Source organism: Pan troglodytes, chromosome 5, assembly GCF_028858775.2.
Source record: "Pan troglodytes isolate AG18354 chromosome 5, NHGRI_mPanTro3-v2.0_pri, whole genome shotgun sequence".
NCBI classification, from domain to species: domain Eukaryota; kingdom Metazoa; phylum Chordata; class Mammalia; order Primates; family Hominidae; genus Pan; species Pan troglodytes.
Window position 1 is genome coordinate 44,942,784 of NC_072403.2, and position 21,965 is coordinate 44,964,748.

The 21,965-nt window shown below is 52.8% G+C and overlaps 1 protein-coding gene across 5 annotated transcripts in view; it reads left to right on the forward strand.

The window, feature by feature from the left end:
- The first annotated feature begins 361 nt into the window (after nucleotides 1–361).
- The window catches only part of GLP1R (glucagon like peptide 1 receptor), a 42,674-nt gene continuing 21,070 nt past the window's right edge, over nucleotides 362–21,965 (forward strand). For 3 of the 5 annotated variants that reach the window (XR_001718400.3, XR_001718399.3, XM_016955393.3), the window contains exons 1-4: nucleotides 7,961–8,188; nucleotides 9,165–9,272; nucleotides 17,410–17,528; nucleotides 17,896–18,002. Coding sequence is in view for 2 of the 5 variants with exons in the window: in XM_016955393.3 (XP_016810882.1) it covers nucleotides 7,999–8,188; nucleotides 9,165–9,272; nucleotides 17,410–17,528; nucleotides 17,896–18,002 (524 nt within the window). In the remaining 3 variants the exon portion in view is untranslated. Of the gene's footprint in view, nucleotides 602–7,960; nucleotides 8,189–9,164; nucleotides 9,273–17,409; nucleotides 17,529–17,895; nucleotides 18,003–21,965 lie in introns of those variants that run through there. The other 2 variants (XM_527380.7, XR_001718401.3) reach the window with 2 other exon arrangements.

The window sequence follows — 21,965 nt, forward strand, 5'->3', positions numbered from 1 at the left end:
AAAAAAGTTCTTATTAGTCACCCCTGGCTCTGAGGATACTTTCCAGGAGTGGCCTGCCAAGCCGTGTGACCTTGGACAAGTCCCGTCCACTCCTCAGGCCTCAGTTTCCTTTGAGGGACCCTGAATGGGCGGGGGTTGCTGTAGCTTTCCTCAGCTGGGAGACCCGGGAGGAGGTCCGGGGTGCCAGGGTGGGAGGAGGGCCTGGCTTGTCGCTGAAAGCCGGCCAGGCGCACTGTCGGCGCTCAGAGCTGGTGGCCGCCTCCTGCGCTTCCTGATTCCCAGCCGCGCTCGCTCGCTCGGAGAGCAGTGCCCACTATCTCCCGGCCCGGGACCGGCAGAGGGGTGCGGCGGGGCGGGCCCAGGGGTCTCTGGCGGCCGGAAGAACCGGGACCCTGCCAGGCCCCTCCCGCGGGCAGGGCGGCCCCTCGCCGGCTCCTCCCCCGCCGCCCGCCACCCGCCCGGGATCAGTCTCCGCACGCGGTTCCGCAGGTGGCAGCGATGGCCCAGTCCTGAACTCCCCGCCATGGCCGGCGCCCCCGGCCCGCTGCGCCTTGCGCTGCTGCTGCTCGGGATGGTGGGCAGGGCCGGCCCCCGCCCCCAGGTGAGATCCAGGGACCCCGACGACACCGGGGGAGGCGGGTGGCTCTGCGGGCTGCAGGCGCAGTGTCCTGGTCGAGGGCCCCGGGACTTGAACGAAACTCCGAGACCGCTGGCGGGGGCATCCGAAAGCCTCGTGGGGAGTAGGGACTGGAGACTTGGTGCCCCTGGGCTGGAACGCCCAGGTGAGGGCTTGGACTACAGAGGATTCCCCCCAACCCCAGCGAGGCGCCCTCTTCCTCGCCACCCGGGTCCCTCTGCCCGGGCACCCGCTGCCCCGCGGCCGCCCTGCGCTGACTTCTGCTCCGCTTCTCCTTTCTCCCCAGCACTTTCCCAACTCCTTCTAAACCGTGTCAGCGGCCCTGGCACAGCCCGGCATCCTCCCGGACTCCCTCTGCCCCACAGTCTGACCCAGACCCCTCTCCCGCAGTGCCTCCCCAGACAATCCACCTGCTCAAAGACCCTGAGAAGGCCCTGGGAGGAGCTGAGAGGGCCAGGGTGCGGAGACCCGGCTCCTCTCCCTTTCTCATCAGCCCCCAGCACAGCCTTTGATTCATGGCTCCTGGGGCCCTGCGGTGGCAGCTTGTCCTTCCCAGTGACCTCCCAGATGGAACCTACCCCCCTGTCCCCTACCAGCCTCTGTAGCAAACAGGCAGAAGGCTCAGTGCCCCCCTGGAAGCAGCCAGGCGCCCCCACTCACCCACTCTGCTGACCTCCCATTCTCATCCTGCACTGACAGCAGGCCCCAAGAGAAGGCATACTGGGACATGCAAGAACACCTGGGCTCCTTGGTGCCACCAGAGAGCAGGCCACAGGTGGACCACCGCAGCCCCTCTCTCTTGCCCTTGTTGCTTTTCCTGCCCTGGGCTCCTGGGCTAGGGACAGTGGTCAGCTGCTTTTGAAGAGGGGAGCTGTCCAAAGATGCTGGGACTTGCTTGAGCAGAGAGGAGACATAGACTTGGGTGGCCTGTCCTGGGTCAGGAAACAGGTTCTTCCTATCACCTCCCACTGCTACCCCCAGACCTAAAGAACTGAGATCTGTGGGGAGTGGACCTGAACGAACCTTGAAGTTTGTCCCAGAACCATTGCCTTGGTGAGGGCAGACTCCACCTCGGCTGAAACCCCAGATGTGGACAGACATACCTCTCAGCTAAGATGCCAGCACATTTTTCAGCCCCCAGATTATTTTCCAGACGCATCCTCTCTCTGCCCCTGTTCCCCAGCCCAGCTGCTGTCCTGAGCCCCAGGAGACAACCTCCCCCTTCCAAGACACCTTCCCCACAGCTCCCCCAGCCAGGCCTTGGTTTTCCTGGTGCGGCTGGGATCTTTCAGGGGCCAGGGCTGCAGACCCAAGATGTGGTTCTTGCCCATCGTTCCCTCCTCTTACGGACTGGGTTGGGATAGGGGAGGAGGCTCTGCTTCCTGGTTCCATCCTCCTCCAGGCCAGGTTTACAGGTCTGGTTTGAATGAAGGGAAGAAAGCAAAAGGAAGAGGAAAGTTTCTGTGAGCTGTCTTCCCAGAGGCCTTATTCCCAGAAGTGTCAGGCTCCTGAACCCACACTTTCCTCTGATCCGATTTTACTCCTTAGCCCCAGGCCTAAGGCAAAAGCTGGGCATCCTGGGGGCATAACAGGATTGGGGTGGTAGAGAAGGATAGGAGGGGACAGGTCCTAGCAGGGAGGGGAGCTTTGAGGGGGTGCTCTTGTCATGGGAAACTGAGCTGCCACGGAGATCTGAGTCACAGGAGGTGTTAAGGATAGATTGCAACAATTATGACACAACATCATGCGTGCTTATAAGACTAAAAAATAGTGTATTTTGCATTTTGTTTTCTGTCTATGAAGTCAAAAGGGTTAGAGTTACTCCCCTCATGTTGCTGATGGGGGAATGAGAATTCAGAAAAAGAGGGTCCCCTGTATAAAGTAGCCCAGCAGTTCAGGAGCAGGGAAGAGAAAGGGGTGAATGGCTGGGCTCTTGACCTAACACCTCCTACTCAGACGGGACTGAAGGGAGACCTCTGAGAGTGAGCTGCTCACTGTCAGGTCTCGTGAGGCTGGAAACAGCATCCCTGCAGGTAGGGGGATGGCTGAGTTGACTTCTGAAGAAGGTGCCCTAGGCTACTGTTTCATTGCTGCTGGGAAGGCTCATTCCCCTACCCTGGTCCTTACCTCTCCAATACCCTGGTGAGGGAGCGGGCCTACTGAGGAGACAGGCAAGCCTTTGACACTCAAAGTTAAAATCAGACACAACTGGATTCAAATATAGGGTCTGCTATTAGCTGGTGATCTGGAGTTGGACACTTGGTTATCCCCAATACATGTCCTTATCTGTAAATAAGGATCATAAGCTCTATCACATAGGGTTATGGAGGGGATTGAGAAAAGTTGCCCTGAAATGGCAACTTTAGTCACTTTAGTCAAATGGCAGAACTGACCCATTTGTCCTTGGGGATCCGGAAGTGTTTTCCAGGGCTGCAGGATAGTACGAGAGAGGGGCTGTTGGAGACCCTGGGTCTCTGTACTCTAGTGAATGGCAGGTGGAGTCCAGGGCTGAGCCTTGATCAGTGCGGACATTGTTCTAAGCTGGGTTTCCTCCTGGACAGGACCCAGGCTGGGGGCTGGGGCAGGAGCAACCAAGAAACCACATCCTGCCCTCGAATGCCTTGCACCAAGGCAAAACAGCCTTCCTCAGCTGCAGCCTGCCCCTAGGAAAATTCCTATGTGTGTGGTGGTGGTGGTGGTGGTGGTTGGAGGAGGGGACAGAGATACAGACAGGTAGTCTGAGACAGACCAGGGGGAGAAGGGAGTGGGCTATATGAGCCCCCAGTTCCCAGGTATGTGTGAGTGACCCTGTGTGTAACAGTCTGTGTGGGAATGAGTCCCTGTGTGTGCAACATCTCAGCATGCAACTGTACATCTGACAGTGTCTATGTGTTTGTGACCCTGCATGTGATACTGTGTCTGTGGGAGGGTCTGTGTGTGTGTGTGTGGGGGGGGCATCTTGGTGTGTGAATGGGTGTCAACTAGTGTGTGTCTATATGTGCAGGAGAGATAGTGTGCATGTGAGAGTGTCTGTGTGTTCCTCTGTGTGTGTGTGTGTGTGTTGGGGACAGTGTCTCAGCATGCGACTGTGTACCTGGCAGTCTGTGAGTGATTGTGTGTGGTGGGAGAGAGTCTGTGTCAGTGTCTCAGTATTGGGAATGTGCTTGGGGGCGTGTGTGATGATGCGTGTGACAGTGTGTCCACGTGGGGGTTTTTGTGACTGTAAGAACATGTGTGTAGTATTCCTTTTCCTGTCCTTTCGTTCAGATATCTAAAGCCCTTAGGGAAAAAAAATGGATTGTAAGCTCTGAGCTTTTGAAAAAAACGAAAGAAAGAAAGAAAAACAAGGGGCGGTCAAAGAGACAGGGGTCTGTTGATGGAAGGGGTGATTTGACTTCTGGGAGGTGATACAGAGGAAGGAGGTTGGGGTCCTGGGAGGAGATGCCAGGGAACCTGAAGGGCTGGACTTAGTCGGGGGACTCCAGAAATTTGAGTTGGAATCCCTCCTTCCTCCTTCTGACAGGCCTTCCTGCATGTCTCCCACCTCTGTGCCACCTCCTTCCCGTCACCAAAATGGTCCCCAGAGAAAGAAAGAATCTGATACACTTATTCGCACTGAGAAATAGGAGTGCCTTTCAGATTGGCAGCCAGTGTTTGGAGAGGGAGCCCCTTCCTGGGGTGTTGGAAAGCCCACCACCCCGGGGGCTTCCACTCCACCTGCTTCCTTCTCTGCTGTCCTTCCTTCCAACGCTGCCTGCTTGTACAGGGCTTGAGAAGTCACAAAGATTTTCACCTGCTTTATCTTTTTGGATCTGTGCAGTCTGAGAAGAATGATATGCCCATTTTATGGACGGCAGAACTGGCAACTGATGAGGAAACTGAGGTCCTAAAAGATAAAGCGTGTCCCACAGTCCTGCATCAACAGAGCTGGGATTTAGACCAAGAACTTGTAAATCGCTGTCCAGTGCTCCTTCCTGTAGACCACACCACTCCCTCTTGGTGTCCTCTTTCCTGTCTCCTGCTTCCTCCAAAAACTCCTGAATCTGAGGGATGCCCCTTCCTTCTTGTAACCTCCAACCCAGGTGTCGTCTCCATGTGCCTTCATCCACCTCAGAGAGATCCCATGAAGCCTGTCAAGTCTTGATTCTAGAAACTGCCATCCTGCCCTTCCCATGGCCCTTTAGACCCCCTCTGACCGCTGCTTTGCTCTCCTGGTCAGCTCTGCTGCCTTGTGAGGGACAGGGACATCTGGATTGCATCCTCCCCGCTCCCCAGAACCCACAGCCCCACCTTGTCAGGCTTGCAGCAGGGACTTATGTTGTGGGAGGATGAAATGGAGGAGTGGGGGACACTGGTGGGCAGGGCCTTGCCCCTCCTCACAGGGCATGGGGTCCAAAGCTTCCTCCCTGCTTCACTTTGCCATTGGCTGTGGTTACTGCTGGAAGATCTCACAAATTAAGCAGAATGATTGGTCATTGGACATGAACATATATTCATTTCCTCTTTCTGGGAATATGTTGATCCTAGAAGTGAGGAAGGGGTGGGGCCCCAGTCCCCAGGAAGCCTGGTCACTCCCTCCCACTCTGCCCTTCCACTAAACAGTAGAAATCATGGGGATTGCTGCCATTGACTGAGCCTTCTCCATGTGCCCACCATCCTAAGCATTAACTCAGTCCCCACAGCCATCCCATGGGGGAGGGGCTGCTGTTCCCTTTTGCACAAGTGTAAGCTGAGCCTAAAACATACAACTCTTGCACTCGGTTGCAAACCTAATATCTGGGTGACCCAGGTCCAGGCCCAGATCTGAGCCCAAGGCCAGGGTTGTTCAGCCTCCACTATGTTACCTGGGCACCCAGGCCCTATGGCACTGGGTGGCTCCAGCCTCATTTACTCAGTCTTTCCCCAAACCAGAACCTCCCATCTGTCCCAGGGCCCGCCACCACTCTCTCCCTGCCCCAAAAAATCCTCCTGATAACAGTCCACAGCTCTCCTCTGCTCTCCGGAGCACTGATGTCCCCACCTTTGTACCTTTTCCCTGCTGTGCCCTCCTGCTGAAGTGCCCGCCCTCCTCCTTGCTAGCCCAGTCTGCCTCCAACCCCCTTCACCCCAGCCCCACCTCACAGTCCCCAATCCCTCAGGCCTCTTGAGTCTGCACTGAACCCTGCCCCAACCACTCTCTGAACACTTTCACCCACTGCCTTCCCTGTTATGTCACTTGTCCTGTAAAGCATTGACCCCCGAGTAGCCTGAAGACTCTCTCAGGCAGGGCTCCTGCAGTCACCTTTATACTCCCTGCATTCCCTTCCACCCACGACCACCCAGAACCTGGCACAGTTACGGTTTCTGTAAATACGAGGCGTGGGAGAGGCCAGAAGTCTGGGTAGTTTGCACTGTGTGTGTGCCTGCAGGGGTGGGATGAAGGCTTGAAGGTATTTAGAAACCCTGATCTGGTGTAGGGAGGGGACAAGATACTCTTACTGTCAGGAATCCCTCACCTAAGGGGGAGCCACAGCCCCGTCCTCAGGAAGCTCCAGTCTGAGGGGAGACACAGCCCCGTCCTCAGGGAGCCCCAGTCTGAATATAGTTTTATGTCCACAGCTCTGCTCAGAGTAGGTGACAGCGCTGCCCTGGGGTGCAGGAGGCCAGATTGGCCTTCATGGCGCTGTCGTTAACCCCTCCCCCCGCCTCTGTGAAGAACTGGCTTCCACAGTCTCTCTGCCTGCCCCAGACACACCTTCTGCCCCAGTTCCCAGCAGTGACCTTGTGTGTGGTCTGCTTTCATTCTAGAAACAGAAACCAAGGGGGATTTCTCCGTCTCTCTGCCCTCCACCCCCAGCAGCTGTTGCATTTAGGGGCAGCATGGAAGAGCCCTTTACCCGGAGAAGAGGGAAGAAGGGAGAAGGGAAACGGGGCGGTGGGGGTTGATCCACCAGGACTTGCTCTGATGAAAACTGTGCTACCTCCTCAGCTGTGGCTAATATCATGGACAACACCTTTGCAGCTGTTATGTTTGATTTCTTGTTCTTTTTTTCCCCAAGCAAATACAGTTGACCTTTGCCCTCAGAAGAGCTCTGTCCTTCAGGGTAGCCCCTGCCGCCTTGGCACACTTATGCCAAGGATGCTGCTGGGGCTTAAAGTGAGCTGGGCCCTTCCATGGGGCCTCCAAGGCAGCAAGGGGTGAGCAAGGCAACCCAAGTCTCTCAGGGAGGTGTGTGATAAGCCAGCTAGAACCCGAGACTGGATCCAGCATGTGCCCAGCACGCTACAAGGCAAGGGGGCAAGCTTCTAAAAAGAAGCTATTTTAATTTCAGCACACGTGGACATTTTTGTGATTTCAAAAAGCAAAATGTTGTTTTAAATTATGTATGGGTCCTACATTTTATACATGGGGCTCTTGGGTCATGTCAGCATCTGCAGCCTCTAAAGGACGAATATTTATAATTTTTAAGGCTGTTCAGGAAAAAACTAAAAAGAACGACAACCCCAAGACATAGCTGAAGGAAGTGCACAAAAACACTCAGAAGGAATGGTGGATTCTCAGTGGGATGGGTCTGTTTGGGTCTGTGTGCTGAAAAGCCTTTTCGGTGACCTCACTGGAAGTGGAGGCTCAGCTCTCCCTACTCACAGGTGAGAGGGATCCCTCCCATTGCACGTGTGACTTCAGTGTTCTGGAACCTCCCTGACCCCTTCACCTCATGTCCTCAGGACTCTTCCTTTGGGTGGATAGAAGCTGGGTTGAATATTAGATTTGGTTGCTGTGTCAGAGGGGAGCACGGGGTGGGGTGGGGGGGGGCTGTGTTGAGTGCATCTGTAAGTGAGTGCGTTTTGGAGGAGGAATGCTAATGGCAGACATCCCAGCTCTCTGTAGCCCTGAACGCCACTACTCTCCCCGGCCCCCGCACACCTTGCGATATTCTACCATGGTCACTGATCTGAAGGACTCCAGATTCTAGCCTTAACTCTGCTTCCTGGGGGGGCTGTGCACCCTTGATTCAGTTCCTCTCCCACTCTGGCCTGTGTGTCTTCTTCTAGAATGGTTGAAAGTGCAAGAAGCCCTCAGGCAGGCTGACTAGGCGCCAGAAGGAGCTTAGAGTCCTGGGCCCTCAGAAAGTCTCTCTCCTAAGTGAGATCAGAGATCACAAATGAGACACACACACTCCTTTCCTCCTTCACCCACTCACCTCCCCAAAAGCATCAATTTAGCAGACATTTGCTGGGTGCTTGTGACACATCAAGCTATGCACCCTGGGAGGAATGAAGATGTCAAACCATCCACCTGGGGCCCCTGGGTGGCAGTGACTTATTCTCACTCTCTTTCAGAGGTGGCTGATGCCTGGCAGAATTTGGGGCTTTGACGTTTCATGGAGATTGAGAAACCAAGTGTGTTAGGGGGTGAGGGGGCAGGAGAGGGGCTGGCTGAACCCACAGGCCTCCCATATATGCCCTCCCCCCAGGGTGCCACTGTGTCCCTCTGGGAGACGGTGCAGAAATGGCGAGAATACCGACGCCAGTGCCAGCGCTCCCTGACTGAGGATCCACCTCCCGCCACAGGTGAGTCCACGTAGGCTCCCCACCTTTAGTGCTCCCCACCCAACCAACTTCTGGAGGACTTTGATGAACTCAATGTCCATGGCTGGGAGCCATTTGCCTCTATAGGATGCCACCCCTGCCCTCTGCCTTCATCTCATTGTCCAAGCTATTCCTTCACCTGGATACCTTCCTTTCTGCCGACCAAAATCTTCCTTTTCTTCAAAGTCCGCGGAAGCACTGCCTCATCCAGAAAATCTTCCCCAGGACTTCTGCCATAATTTGGCCCTTACTCGTTTGCTGTAGTCTGCTTTGGGGTTGCTGTCTTATTTCTGTCTTAGCTGTCTTATCTGTGTGTCCTTCCCTGCACCCCCGGCCAGCCCCCCAGCTAGAGCCTCTCAGAGCAGGCACCCGGCCTTTCCATTTTTGTCCTCAGCACCTCCCAGCCTGTGCATGGACTGAGGGCTCCACAAACATTTATAGGAATAAATGTTTCAGGGAGTTCACAAGGTGGTTTAAAGAGCACAGGATTGGAGCCCGCTGGGCCTAGGTTGAAATCCTGACTGTAATTATAACACATGACCTAAAGAAGGTTATCTTAAGTGAGATCAGAAGGAAGGTAAGCTAACATTTCCCTCTAATCTGTGAAGTGCAATTTAAGAATAGGCCCATAGGGATTGTTCATTGAGCACGTACTATGTTCCATTATCTATGTAGCATACAGTCTTGATCCCACAAAACCCTATGGGACTGGAAATACTCCTGTTTTACAGATCAGGAAACAGACATTAAGTTACTTGCTCAAGGTCCTGCCACTGATAAGTGGCAAGTGCCCCTGCTTGGCTCTTGCTGGGTGGGGAAAGTGCTTGGCATACAGTAAGCATTCAGCAGAGGTTAGTGGCATGCAGCCTCCGAGGAGGGGAGGGGTCTTGGGGAAGGGAGGGAAAGGGCCATGGCCAGTCACAAGCAGGGACTCAGAGACTGTTCTTTCTGCTCCCAGACTTGTTCTGCAACCGGACCTTCGATGAATACGCCTGCTGGCCAGACGGGGAGCCAGGCTCGTTCGTGAATGTCAGCTGCCCCTGGTACCTGCCCTGGGCCAGCAGTGGTGAGCCCCCTCCCTGACCTGGTACCTGCCCTGGGCCAGCAGTGGTGAGCCCCCTCCCCGACCTGATACCTGCCCTGGGCCAGCAGTGGTGAGCCCCCTCCCTGACCTGGTACCTGCCCTGGGCCAGCAGTGGTGAGCCCCCTCCCTGACCTGGTACCTGCCCTGGGCCAGCAGTGGTGAGCCCCCTCCCTAACCTGGTACCTGCCGTGGGTCAGCAGTGGTGAGCCCTCTCCCTAACCTGGTACCTGCCGTGGGTCAGCAGTGGTGAGCCCCCTCCCCGACCTGGTACCTGCCCTGGGTCAGCAGTGGTGAGCTCCCTCCCCCACCGTCCCCTGTATCGAGGAGGCTGAGGTCAAGGCGCTGCTTCCTTTCCTCTGAGACACAGCCCTCCCCACCCAGAATGTCTTTAGGCCTCCTAGTGAGTGGTCCACCTGCCTTTCCTGGGGTGAGGGGAGCAGTCAGTAGTGATAAGTTTCATGATGGCCTGAGGTACCACCTGGGTCTGGGCGTGAGGCCAGTGCTGGCCAGTGTGTGGGGAAGGGAAAGTAAGTGTCTGAAGAGAAATGTGACCCCTTCCAATTCAGTAGTCAGGAAAAGAGCTGGGTGGGGACAGACTCTTGCGGGGAGGGAAGCTACCCAGGGTGTCTGCTGTGTGTATACATGTATGTATGATATGTGTATGCAGGTAGCCCATACCTGGCAGTGACATTTAGCTACTTCCTCACTCTTTAGAGGTTCACTGGGAGAAGTGATCAGGGCATTGGTGGGGTGACGAACCCCACCAGACTCAGCCCTCCTCAGCTCACTCCTGCCTGCAAGGGGGACCTTGTACTGGGGAAGATGTGACTGGGTAGGTGGGAAGGTCATTTCATTGGGGGTACAGAGATTTGCAGAGGCTGCAAGAGGATCCCTGACTGGAGGGTTAGTTAATGTGCCCCCCTATCTATCCCAGCCTCCGTTGCTGAGCCCAGTTTCACCCAGGCACCGCGGGGGATAACAGGAGACAAGCACCCTCATGGCAAGGAGCTCCCAGTCTCCATAAGGGGAGAAAAGATATTTCCCTATCATCATCATCATCACCATCACCATCACCATCATCATCGTCATCATAGCCAGCATTTATTGAGTACCTACTGTGTGCCAAGTCCTGCCCTAAAAGCAGGATTTTATAACTACCCTGTGGTTATACCTGCTGTACAGATGAGGAAACTGAAGCACAAAAAGTTTAAGTCACTTGTTCCAAATGACGTGGTCAATGGCAGAGCCAGGATTTGAATCCAATTCATGCTCCTATCATCACACCTTGAAGGGGCCGGAGCCCAAGCAGCAACTGGCCCAGAAGCAAGTGCGGGCATGAGGTTATGCTCTGGGGAAGCCAGGTGTCTTCCTGGAGGAGGTGGCCTGGTGGGGCCCAATGTAAGCTTCACCTTGGCACGTGGGACTGAAGTCAGATGAGGCCCAGGCAGGTCTCCTAAAAGTGCTGTTTCCTTGTCCACACTCACAATACACTCACCTCTCCCCAGGGAGCAGGGAGAGCCTGGGCCTAGAAGGAGGCAGGAGCCTGGGCCCATCAGTGGCCTGCCTTCTCCAATACTGCCTGTTGGAAGCACTTTCCGTGCTACACTCTTTTCATCCTCACAACCCTCTGAGGCAAGTACTCTGATTACCCTCCCATTTTCAGATGGGGAAACTAAGGCACAGAGGTGCTCAGTGACTTTTGCAAGCTCACACAGCCATTAGTGGGCGACCCAGAAGCTTGGTTTAGAGTCAGTGTGGCTAATTGCTACACCAAAGTCTTCCTTGGGGGTGTGTGTTTGTGCCCTTGCATGTGGCTCTGGCCTGGAGACAGGTGAGTGATCTGGATGCCCTCTGCTGTCTGGGCACACCTCTAGGGACAGGGATGAGCTGTCTGCCCTCTCCTATGAACTCTGCAATCTGGTGGTTCTGCTGACTAGCCGTGTAAGCAGGAGCAAGTTGCCAGACCTCTCTGTGCCTCGGTTGACTCATCTGGGAGATGGTATAGAGCCAAGTGACATGGGTGTCGGGAGGACCACAGGGCCTTGAGAAATGGTAGCTGTTAATTTTTCCCACCTCCCTACATACCTCCCTGACTTCCTGCAATACACACACTTTCTCTGCCTCCCATAGATTTGAGACTGGCAGCTTGGCCAGCGTCTGCTGGGCCTCTAGACCCCAGGGAGCCAGGAGTAGGACAGGGCCCATCACTCAGCACTAAGCCACCCCCAGCTCTGCCTGCCGCTTGCAGCGCCATCCATCACCTTTAATTTTATTTGAGCAGGAAATAGGTCCTGGTGGTGCCCGTTTATGAGCGAACATGGTTTTATTGCTTTCTCCATGAAGATAACAGCCACTGCACAGGCCCCCTGCCAGCCTTTCCCCCACCCCGTCCCCCTGCCACTCACCAGGCTAATTTACTCCCTTTTTTGACACTCGGAATCATCGACTCTGCTGCCCTCTCCTCACTCCCTGAGTTACGGATGCTCAGAGACAACTACCACAGGCTCAAGCTGCGTAATTGCTGTCTCTGGCCTGTCCTGGAGCTTTCCTTGGCAAAGGTTGGCAGCGGAGGCTTCCCTGACCCCCACCCAGGTGTGTGGGAGCAGTTCTGAAGAAGGGGACAGTTCTGGAGCTTTCTTGGGCTGATCAAGCGAGTAGCCTGTGGAGAAATGTCACAGTGTGCCCTGGTGTCAAGGAGAAGGAAGGGAGTTATCTCAGGCAGGGTCCTGGCAGAAAACATGCTCAGTTGGCAATTTGGAGAGAATTTAATGTTGGGGAGGGCTCATTTTCAGAGGCTGGCAAGGTAAAGGGACCAATGAGGCATATAAAGCACCAGGGACTACAACAATGGAAAGCTTGAGCACCCCTAGACCTGAGAAGTAAGGGACAAGAATGGGGCTGGGGGGTCCCCATGACAGCTGGGCTACAATGGAGAAGCCACCCAGCAGGGCTGTGGCCACAGAGAGGACAAAGTCACAGGCAGACTTCAAATCAAGGCAGGGAGGGAGCAGGGGAGAACACCCAGCCTCTCTCTCCCTCTGCCCTTCCATCTTCTGCCAATGCCTCCCACTGGCCCAACCCAGCAGAGGCCAGGGAAGCCGAGGGGTGCTGTCCCATGGCTCAGGCTTCTAGAGTTCAGAATGGAGCAGAGGAGTGATGATCTGAGAAACAGCAAAAGTCAAAACAATCACCAGACCCCTGAGCTGGGTTGTGTTAGGAGCTAGGGATGCCACTGAGACCTTAGAGGTGTGTGAGTGTGTGCATTGGGGAGAAGGGGTAACCTCCCTCCATGGAGCTGAAGGTCGGCTCAGCAGCCCAGGCAGTGGTACTGAGGGAGGCCAGAGCCACCCCTTCTGCCAGGAGTGTGGCGGCATTAGGAAGGCTTCCAGGGACAGGTGACACTGGGGCCAGATGTGAAAGAACAGGCAGATGCAGAAGGGAAAAGGAAGCTCCTCCAAGGAGTGAGGTTCCAGGCAGCACCCTGGACATGGGGCCAGGCCACGGGCCTCGGAACTACGCAGTGTCCTGGAGAAGCCAGCCAAGCCCTTGAATTCTGACCCCTCTAATTGAGAACTTGGGTCTCAGGATCGTGCAGAGAGAGCAGGAGCAGATGAGTCAAAGACAGAAGATATTCAAAGGAAATGGCTGGTACAAACGAGACTGGGAGGAGAAGGCTGAAGTGGCTTCAGAGAGCCTGTTGGCCGCCCGAGGGCCCTTCAGCAGCCTCGTTTACCCACAAACAGCTGATCTGCTTGTTACAAATCATTCCAGCCTCATTAGCTACACCTCCTCCTGATCCCTACCTGTTTGTTAGCTTAGTTCTAATTATATGAGAGTCATAAAATGCTTTAAAAATAACCTATAACTCACAGTTCTTGGAAACTCTGGCAGGTGCCTCCCCTGAGTAATGTGGAGCCTGGGGGTTTTTACGACAGCCTGGGGTTGCCAAGGGGAAACTGAGGCCCAAGCTTGTCCCCAGAGGAGTTCTGGCTGAAGTGGTGTCACAAGCTCCATCTCCAGCCGCAGTGAAGGAGTGCCCCTTCAAGAAACTGGCATGGGGGAGGATGTTTCAAAGGTCTACTATGTACCGGGCACTTCACATGCTTTATCTTCTGGGAAGTCATTATGCTTCCCATTTTACAGATAAGGAAACTGAGGCCTGAGGATGTGAAGGGACATGCTCAACATCCCACAGCTGGTTGAAGGCAGAACCAGGATTTGAACTTGAGTCTGTGTTGTCCAGAACCTGAGCTCCTTCTCCTAAGCCCTGATGCTCTACAGTACACTTCACCCTGGCCTTGAGCTGATGCCTTCATTTTGAGCCTGGCCTTTGACCCTCACCTCACTCCCTTGGGGAGGCCCTGTGCCTGGCCTCTCTGAGTCTCAGCTTCTGCATCTGTAAAATGGGGGCCCAGTAGTCCTTGCTGGCCACCTCGTTGCCAGGGTGCAGGAGCTAATGGATTCATGAGCAGCTCTCCACAGCCCTGAGTGCCAGCATCCACGTGGAAGGGCGGCTGTTAGCTTGATTACAGGCGCCGCAGCAGCTTCCGGGAGGGGAAGTGTTTAATTGGGGGTTTTATTTCCAGCAGCAGGGTCTGGCTTAATGAAATATCCCTGGGCCTCCTGGCATGTGGCTGCCCTGCTGCCTCCCTGTGTTGACAAGCCTTGAGCCAAATCCCTGGCTGTGATTTACCAGCTCCTCCCAAGTCAGATAAAGCTGGGTTGATAAGTAGGGCTATGCCCTGACCCACCCCACCTCCAGCCAAGTTGGGCATCTGGGGATCATGGGCCCAGCCAGGAACCAGCCTGGCTTTTAATATTTGATGCTAATGAAGGGTAATTGACAGATGCACTTGCACAGGCTCACTGAGCGAGGGACACAGTGATCCTTTGACTCTGTGCCAGTAATGCACACATCTGTGCACACACCACCTCCCCACCCTCCCAACTGGCTCTGAACAGAGGGAGCAGGAATGGTGCAGCGGCCGGGGGTCCACACTGGCAAGGGGGCCTGCTGGGAGGAGACTGAATGTTGAGAAATCTGAGCCCAGAGGAAGGGCAGAGGAGAATGGCACATGCCACATTCTTTCCTATTAACAGCAAGTTTGGCTGCTAACTTGGGACCTCTGGAGGCAAAGAGCTGGCGGATTTTAGTCTTGACTCTGCTACTTTCTAGTTGATGATCTTAGGCAAGTTGTTTGGCTTCTCAGAGGCTCAGTTTCTTCATATGTACAACGGGACTAACTGTTCCTACCTTGAAAGGTGGTTCTAATGTCCAAAGGTGTCAGGTGTACAGTAGGTGTTCAAAAACTGATTCTGTGAAGGCACAGCCTATGGAAAGAGCAAGTAAGGAGCATGTTGTGAAGGAATCTGCAACAAGGCAGTGCCTACTGTATGCCAGGCCCTGTGCCAGCTGTGGGAAGTGCGTCTTACTAGCATCACACGGTTGCAGGCTGAGTCCTGGGTATGTGGGTCTTTAGATGGTTTGTGTGCCTGTGGTTCCACGGCTGTGTCTTCTTTTCTCTGGTCCCTCAACCTTCTTCCTTTCTCCCCATTTCCTCCCATCAAAGCAGGCTGCTAGTGCAGGCTCTGAAACCATCTCATTCCGCATGGAGTCAGCTCAGGTCCCCATCACTGCTTTTGGGGGTATCTACAGGAGAACACTGATTTTGCCTCACGTCAGAAGACTTGGCCCCAGTGAAGAATCTCAGGCATCCATGCAGCAGATAAGAGAGGCATTTGGGGGCTTGAGAGGGGCCCTTCGCGTTGCTAAAATCAGACCATGTGCCTCCCCTTCTCTGCCGTTGGGGGTACACCTGATTTTGTCCATAAATGCATTCGAAGGGTATTGGAACACCATCGTTCCCACTGCTGTCAGTTTCACCATTAGATTTTCAGGTTTTTGTTTTTCTCCCAGGTGAAGTATCTTTTAAAATGCAGGTTCTTCCAGAAGGAGTCATGCTGCAAGCTGACTTGCCCCACTGTGTTACCAGATAATTTCTGTGTCTTGAAGGGGGACCTGGTTCAGGGTTTGTTTGGGAAAGGAGCTGGGAAAGGAGCTGGGAAGGAGGAGAAGAAAGAGCAGGAGGCTGTCCTGGTGTCTGGGATCAGGGTTAGGGGAGGGCAAGGTCCATTGGCAGGCCTTGCTGACAGTGCTGGAAGAGGCTGTCACCGGACTCTGCAGTAAAGTTGTCCCTGCCACATTTTTTGCTGGGATGAAAAATAGAACTCCCAGACTAGATGGTTGCCCCTGTCCTGCACCCCTGAGGGTCAGGCCCTGGGGCTGCCACAGTCCCCATCACACACACACACACACACACACACACACACACAGACACATAACACACACACACACACACACACACACACACACACACACCACATTAATGAAGCCTCTTCTCAGGAGACTCAGTTCTTTTTTTTTTTTTTTGAGGCAGAGTCTCACTCTGTCGCCTAGGCTGGAGTACAGTGGCTTAATCTTAACTCACTACAACCTCCTCCTCCCAAGTTCAAGTGATTTTCGGGCCTCAGCTTCCTGAGTAGCTGGGACTACAGGCGCACGCCACCATGCCTGGCTAATTTTTTGCATTTTTAGTAGAGATGGGGTTTCGCCATGTTGCCCAGGCTGGTCTCGAACCCTTGAGCTCAGGCAATCCACCCGCCTCGGCCTCCCAAAGTGCTAGGATTACAGGCATGAGCCACCACACCCAGCCGAGACCCAGTTCTGACTGCTGTCTCTCCACATGAACACTGAGCAGCCACTGCCCCCAGTGGGCCTCTGGTGCCTTCTCCATTCTCTGGCCTTCACTCCCTCCTTCCTCCCACAGCTGGGAAAGCTGGTCTTTAAAATCTTCTAGTCTTTTAGAATGTTGAACTCTTTTAAAGTTTGTCCTGGCTGCAGCTTCTCTCCTTGGTCCCCCTGTTCTTTCTACAGGTCAATATCCCCCCACCCTCTCACTGTGCCCTTTTGTCCCAAGTTCATTGGCCCTGGTGTCAAACTTAAGTTCCCCTACAGAGAGGCCAGGAATGAGCCATTTCCTCCTGGACGCAAGTAAGCAGTGGCCTCTATCAGCCTCACATCAAACCTGAGGCCACAGGCCAGCCATCTCCCTGGTAGGTGGACATGGGGCATGGTGGGGGACAGCCTCTGCTGGGATGTGAATGGGCACAGGCAATGCCCTGCCTTGCCTCTGCAGGGCCTGTGTTTGATCTCTGTTAGTTTCCGTCTATGCTCTTCCTTTCTCAGGTCTTTTTTATTTTTTCTGTGTGAGTCTTGATTCTCTGAAGACAGGGACGGTGCCACCATCCTCAGACAGGGGAGCTCCCTGAGGACGGGGGCTGGATCCCTTTCCTCTCTCCAAGGGCTATCTCCATTTCCAACCTATAATTAGAGTCTATGTGAAGGTAGGAGCTGGGTCTTCCCTTTTTCTACGGGGGATCTCCAAAGGCCAAGGCTGCATACGACCATGAGGCCGTGTACTCCTTTTAGACCAGGGGGTCCTTGCAGGTAGGTCTGTGTCTCCTCCATCAGATTAGAACTTCTTATGGGCAGGGCTGTGTCTCTCTCTCTCTCAGATCAGTGCTCTGTCTTCCTTCCCTTCTCTTGGGAACTCAGTGCCAACCTTGTTCCCAGGGTCTGCTCTCCCCAAGGAGTGTGGGAGGGAGGTGGGTGCTGAGTCCTAAAAATCAGAAATAGCGAGTGACTGCGGGGCAGGCACGGCTGCTGCTGGTCGGTGCCAGACCTTGTCAGTAGTGTGATTTGAGGCTGGAGGCAGGGACATGGAACTGAGCTAAACTCCTGTCATCTCAAAGACATGAATTCATTAAACTGTGTCCTAGGGTTGCCGAGAGGCAGGGCTGAGGGTGGAGCTGAGGAGCCCCTGCCTTGGTGACCCCCTGTCTTGTCCCTGGACCAACAGCATATATGTCAGGGGAGGAAGGTCCAGGTGTGTGTATGTGTGTTTGTGTGTAAAGAAGGGAAAAGGGTGTCACTAACTCAGAGTAGTCCATTCTGGGGGAGCAGGGATAGCCCTCAGAATGGGGAGGAAGGGGGGCATCTAGCACTGGGCAGGCTGCCCTATTCTGGGCTGAGGCTCAGGGCCAGGTCTCCCCACCCCAGTGCCGCAGGGCCACGTGTACCGGTTCTGCACAGCTGAAGGCCTCTGGCTGCAGAAGGACAACTCCAGCCTGCCCTGGAGGGACTTGTCGGAGTGCGAGGAGTCCAAGCGAGGGGAGAGAGTGAGTTGAGGCGGGGTTCTGAGCCAGGGAGCGGGGAGCCATGTCTTGGAGCACTTCACTGGAGCAAAGACCCTTGGCTTTGATGGGGGCATCTGTGGTCATTTCATCCATCTCCTTGCCTCTGGGGGCTTTGCACACCATGCTTTCTGGACAAAGGTGGTGTGTATTCACCTCTCTGGCCTTGGAACAGGGCCCAAGATATCCAAGAACCATCGCCGTAGGTTACGGTTATTCTCTTTCTTGGTCTTGGTATCCCCGGTGAGTCCTGACTTGGGGCCCCAGCTCTGCCTCTGTCCCATGGGAAGGAAGATTGTGGGAAGAGGGCCATGGGCTGCCCATGTACACGTATGTCCCCCGTGTGCCACAGAGCTCCCCGGAGGAGCAGCTCCTGTTCCTCTACATCATCTACACGGTGGGCTACGCACTCTCCTTCTCTGCTCTGGTTATCGCCTCTGCGATCCTCCTTGGCTTCAGGTAAGGTGGCCCGGACCCCGGGAGGGGGCTGCTTCATCCTAACTCCCCCAGATAGAGGAATGAAGCAGCCCAACACCAAATCAAAGCAACAGTGCAGCACATTCGTCCTTCTCTCAAGAGCTCTCTACAGAGCCCTGACCATAGAATATGAGGTTGAAAACACAGGATGTGATACTGTGTTCTTGGTCTAGTCTCCACGGTATAAAAGTGTGCGTATGTACTGCAAAAAAGAACAAAAATACCACGCATGCACCACCAACCTCAAAACCTTAACCGTCGGTGATGGGATTACCGAAAATCCCAGGAGATCTTCTCCAATGAACATGTGTAACTTTAATAATCAAGAATTCAGTATGATTTTAGAAAAGATCTTGGGGATTAGAGATCCTCCTCCCTTTAGAGCTTTTCAGCCCCAGTGGAAAAGTTCCTCCTTAGATCTAACCTAGATGAGACGTTCCTTCCAAACTAGGAGCTGGGAACAGAGTACCAGGTTCTTCCCACTCCTCTGCACTTGGAGGAGGGGGGCCAGGGGGACTGGGTTCAAAGAGGGAAGGGGTTCTGAGAGAATGAGACCTCAGGACACCAGGCAGCAAGAGCAGGAGAGGTGGCATTCCCTCTCCTACCTTCAAAGCACCTGGCACAGTCCTGGGCACACGGTGCTCAATAAATGCATTCACTCAATGAATATTCTCCTCTTTTATTATGAATTATTCCAGTGATTAAAAAATGCAATGACTGATACTATGATCACTCATGCACACACCATCCAGCCTAAGAAATAACATGTCCCATAGTTACACTTCTCTGGGTAACCCTCTCTGATCCCATCCCTCTCCCTACCCTACACCCATCAGAGGTAAACCCTGAATATGCCTCTTTTAATTCCGACACATTTCCTTGTACTTTTACCACATTTGTGAGTAGCTATAGAAATATATAGCAAGATTCTGTGTATTTTTAATAGTGTATTGAACATATTTGTCTTAGTCTTTTCCTGCTGCTATAGCAAAATACCTTAGACTGGGTAATTTCTAAATAACAGAAATATATTCCTCACAATTCTGAAGGCTGTGAAGTCCAAGATCAAGGCACCAGCAGATTCCATGTCTAGTAAGTGCTTGTCCTCTCTTTCCAAGATGGCACCTTCTCACTGTGTCCTCACATGGCAGAAGGGCAAATGGGTGAAAAGCTCTCACAAACACCCTCAGGTCTCTTATAAGGTACTAATCCCATTTGTGAGGGCAGAGCCTTCATAAACCTAATCACCTAAAGGCTTCACCTTTTCATACTATTGCCTTGGGGACTAAGTTTCAACATGAATTTTGGAGTGACACAACATTCAAACCATAGCATTCTGCCCCTGGCCCCCCCAAATTCCTGTCCTCCTCACATACAAAATACATTAATTTAATCCCAATGGCTCCAAAGTCTTAATTCATCCCAGCATTAATTTTAAAGTCTAAGTCCAAAGTCTCATCTAAATATTATTTAAATCAGGTATGTGTGAGACTCAAGGGATGATTCCTCCTGAAGGAAATTTCTCTCTAGCTGTGAACTTATGAAATCACTGAAGTTATGTGCTTCCAAAATGAAATGTTGTGGCAGGCATTCTCATTTCATAGGACAGACATTCTCATTTCAAAAGGAGCAATAGGTCTGGGTGTGGTGGCTCATGCCTGTAATCCTAGCTAATTGAGAGGCTAAAGCAGGAAGCCTGCTTGAGGCCAGAGATTGGAGACCAGCCTGACCGATGTAAGAGACCATTAAATAAATACAATTGTTTATTTTTTAATCTGGAAAAAAATAAAGAATTAAAATTCAAATAAAAAAAGGGAGAAATAGGAAGGAAGAAAGGGGTAACTGGTCCCAAGTAAATCCAGACTTAATGGGACAAACAACATTAAATCTTAAAGCTTGAGAATAATCTTCTTTGACTCAGTGTCCTGCCTTCCTGATATGGAGGTGGGAATTGGGTCCCCAAGTCTGCCCGAAGCCCCACTCGCACAGCTTTGCTGGGTTCAGCTCATGTGGCAGCTCTCACAGGCTGGAGTTGTGTGCTGGTGGCTCTACCAGTCTGGGGTCTTGGAGGAGAATCTTGCCCCCCATGACTCTGCTAGTCATTGCCCTAGTCAGGACTCTCTGTAGTGGCCCCGCACCTGTGCCTTAACTACTATAGATTTATTAGAAACCTCCACTCTGCCTGGGCCCTGAGGCTCTCCAGGATATCCTTTGAAATCTAGGTCTTCCTGGATTTCAAAGAAGTAGCTATGTTCCCTACAGCTTGTGCACTCTGTGTGTCTGTAGAGTTAGCACCACGTGAACACTGCCAAGGTTTACTGCTACGTCCTCCAGAGGGACGGCCTGAGTTATACCTGGGCCCACTTGAGCCACAGCTAGGGTAGCCAAGGAGCACTGCACCCAAGTGTAGGGAGCAGAGACAGGAGGTGGCCCTGGGCAGTGACTTCCAATGCCTCACAGTGTCCTGGGCTCCTCCCCCAAAACTGTTCTGCTCTCAAGGCCCTGACATCTGGACCTAAAAGATCTCTGAAGTGCATTCAGGGTCATTCTTCCATTTTCTGGATGAATGGCACCTGGCTTTCCTCTACCCATACTAATTTTATTAAATGTTCACTTGGCCACACCCTTGGTATTGTCTCCTGAACATGCTTTTGCATTCTTTACAATATGGTCAGACTGAAAATTTTCCAAATCTTTAAGTTCTCCTTCTCTTTTGATTATAAATTTCATCTTTCATTTCTCTCTTCTCATATTTTGCTATAAGCAGTCAAGGGCAGCCATGCTGTACCCTCAATACTTTGCTTAGAGATTTCTTCCACCAAATATTCTATTTCATTGCTCATAAGTCTTTGCTCCCATGAAACACTTGGACATAGACACAATTCAGCCAAGTTATTTGCCACTTTGTAACAAAAAGATGGCATTTCCTCCGGTCTCCAATGCGATGCTCCTCATTTCTATCTTAGACCTCATCAGAATGGCCTTTACTGTTCATATTTCTACCATTATTATGTTCACAACCACTTAGATAATCTCTGTGAAGATTGAAATTTTTGGCCGGGTGCAGTGGCTCAAGCCTGTAATCCCAGCACTTTGGGAGGCCGAGGCGGGTGGATCACGAGGTCAGGAGATCGAGACCATCCTGGCTAGCACGGTGAAACCCCGTCTCTACTAAAAATACAAAAAATTAGCTGGGCACGGTGGCGGGCGCCTGTAGTCCCAGCTACTCGGGAGGCTGAGGCAGGAGAATGGCATGAACCTGGGAGGCGGAGCTTGCAGTGAGCAGAGATTGCGCCACTGCACTCCAGCCTGGGCGACAGAGCGAGACTCTGTCTCAAAAAAAAAAAAAGATTGAAATTTTCTACATAGCTCTCATCTTCTGAGCTCTTACCAGAATCACCTTGTATGGCCCATTTGTGGAAATATAGACTTTTTTCTAGCCCACCACCCAGTTCCCAAGCTACTTCTACGTTTTTAGGTATTTGTTACATGACTCCCCACTCTCGGTACCAATTTCTATCTTAGTCTGTGCCTGCTGTTATAACAAAATACCTTAGACTGGGTAATTTTTGAATAATAGAAATTTATTTCTCATAATTTAGAGGGTGGGAAGCCCAAGATCAAGGCACCAGTGGGTTTGATGTCTAGTAAGGGCTTGCTCTCTGCTTCTGAGATGGTGTCTTCTCACTGTGTCCTCACATGGTGGGGAAGGAGTGAACACTATGCCCTCACATCACAGAAGGCAAAAGGGCAAAAAGGGCTCACAAACTCACTTAGGCCTCTTTTATAAGGACGCTAATCCCATTCTTGAGAGCAGAGCCCTCATGATCTAATCATCTTCTGGAGGCTTCACCTCTTAATACTATCATTGCCTTAAGGATTAAGTTTTATCATGAATTTTGGAGGAACACAACATTCAAATCATAGAAATATTTTTCTGTAATT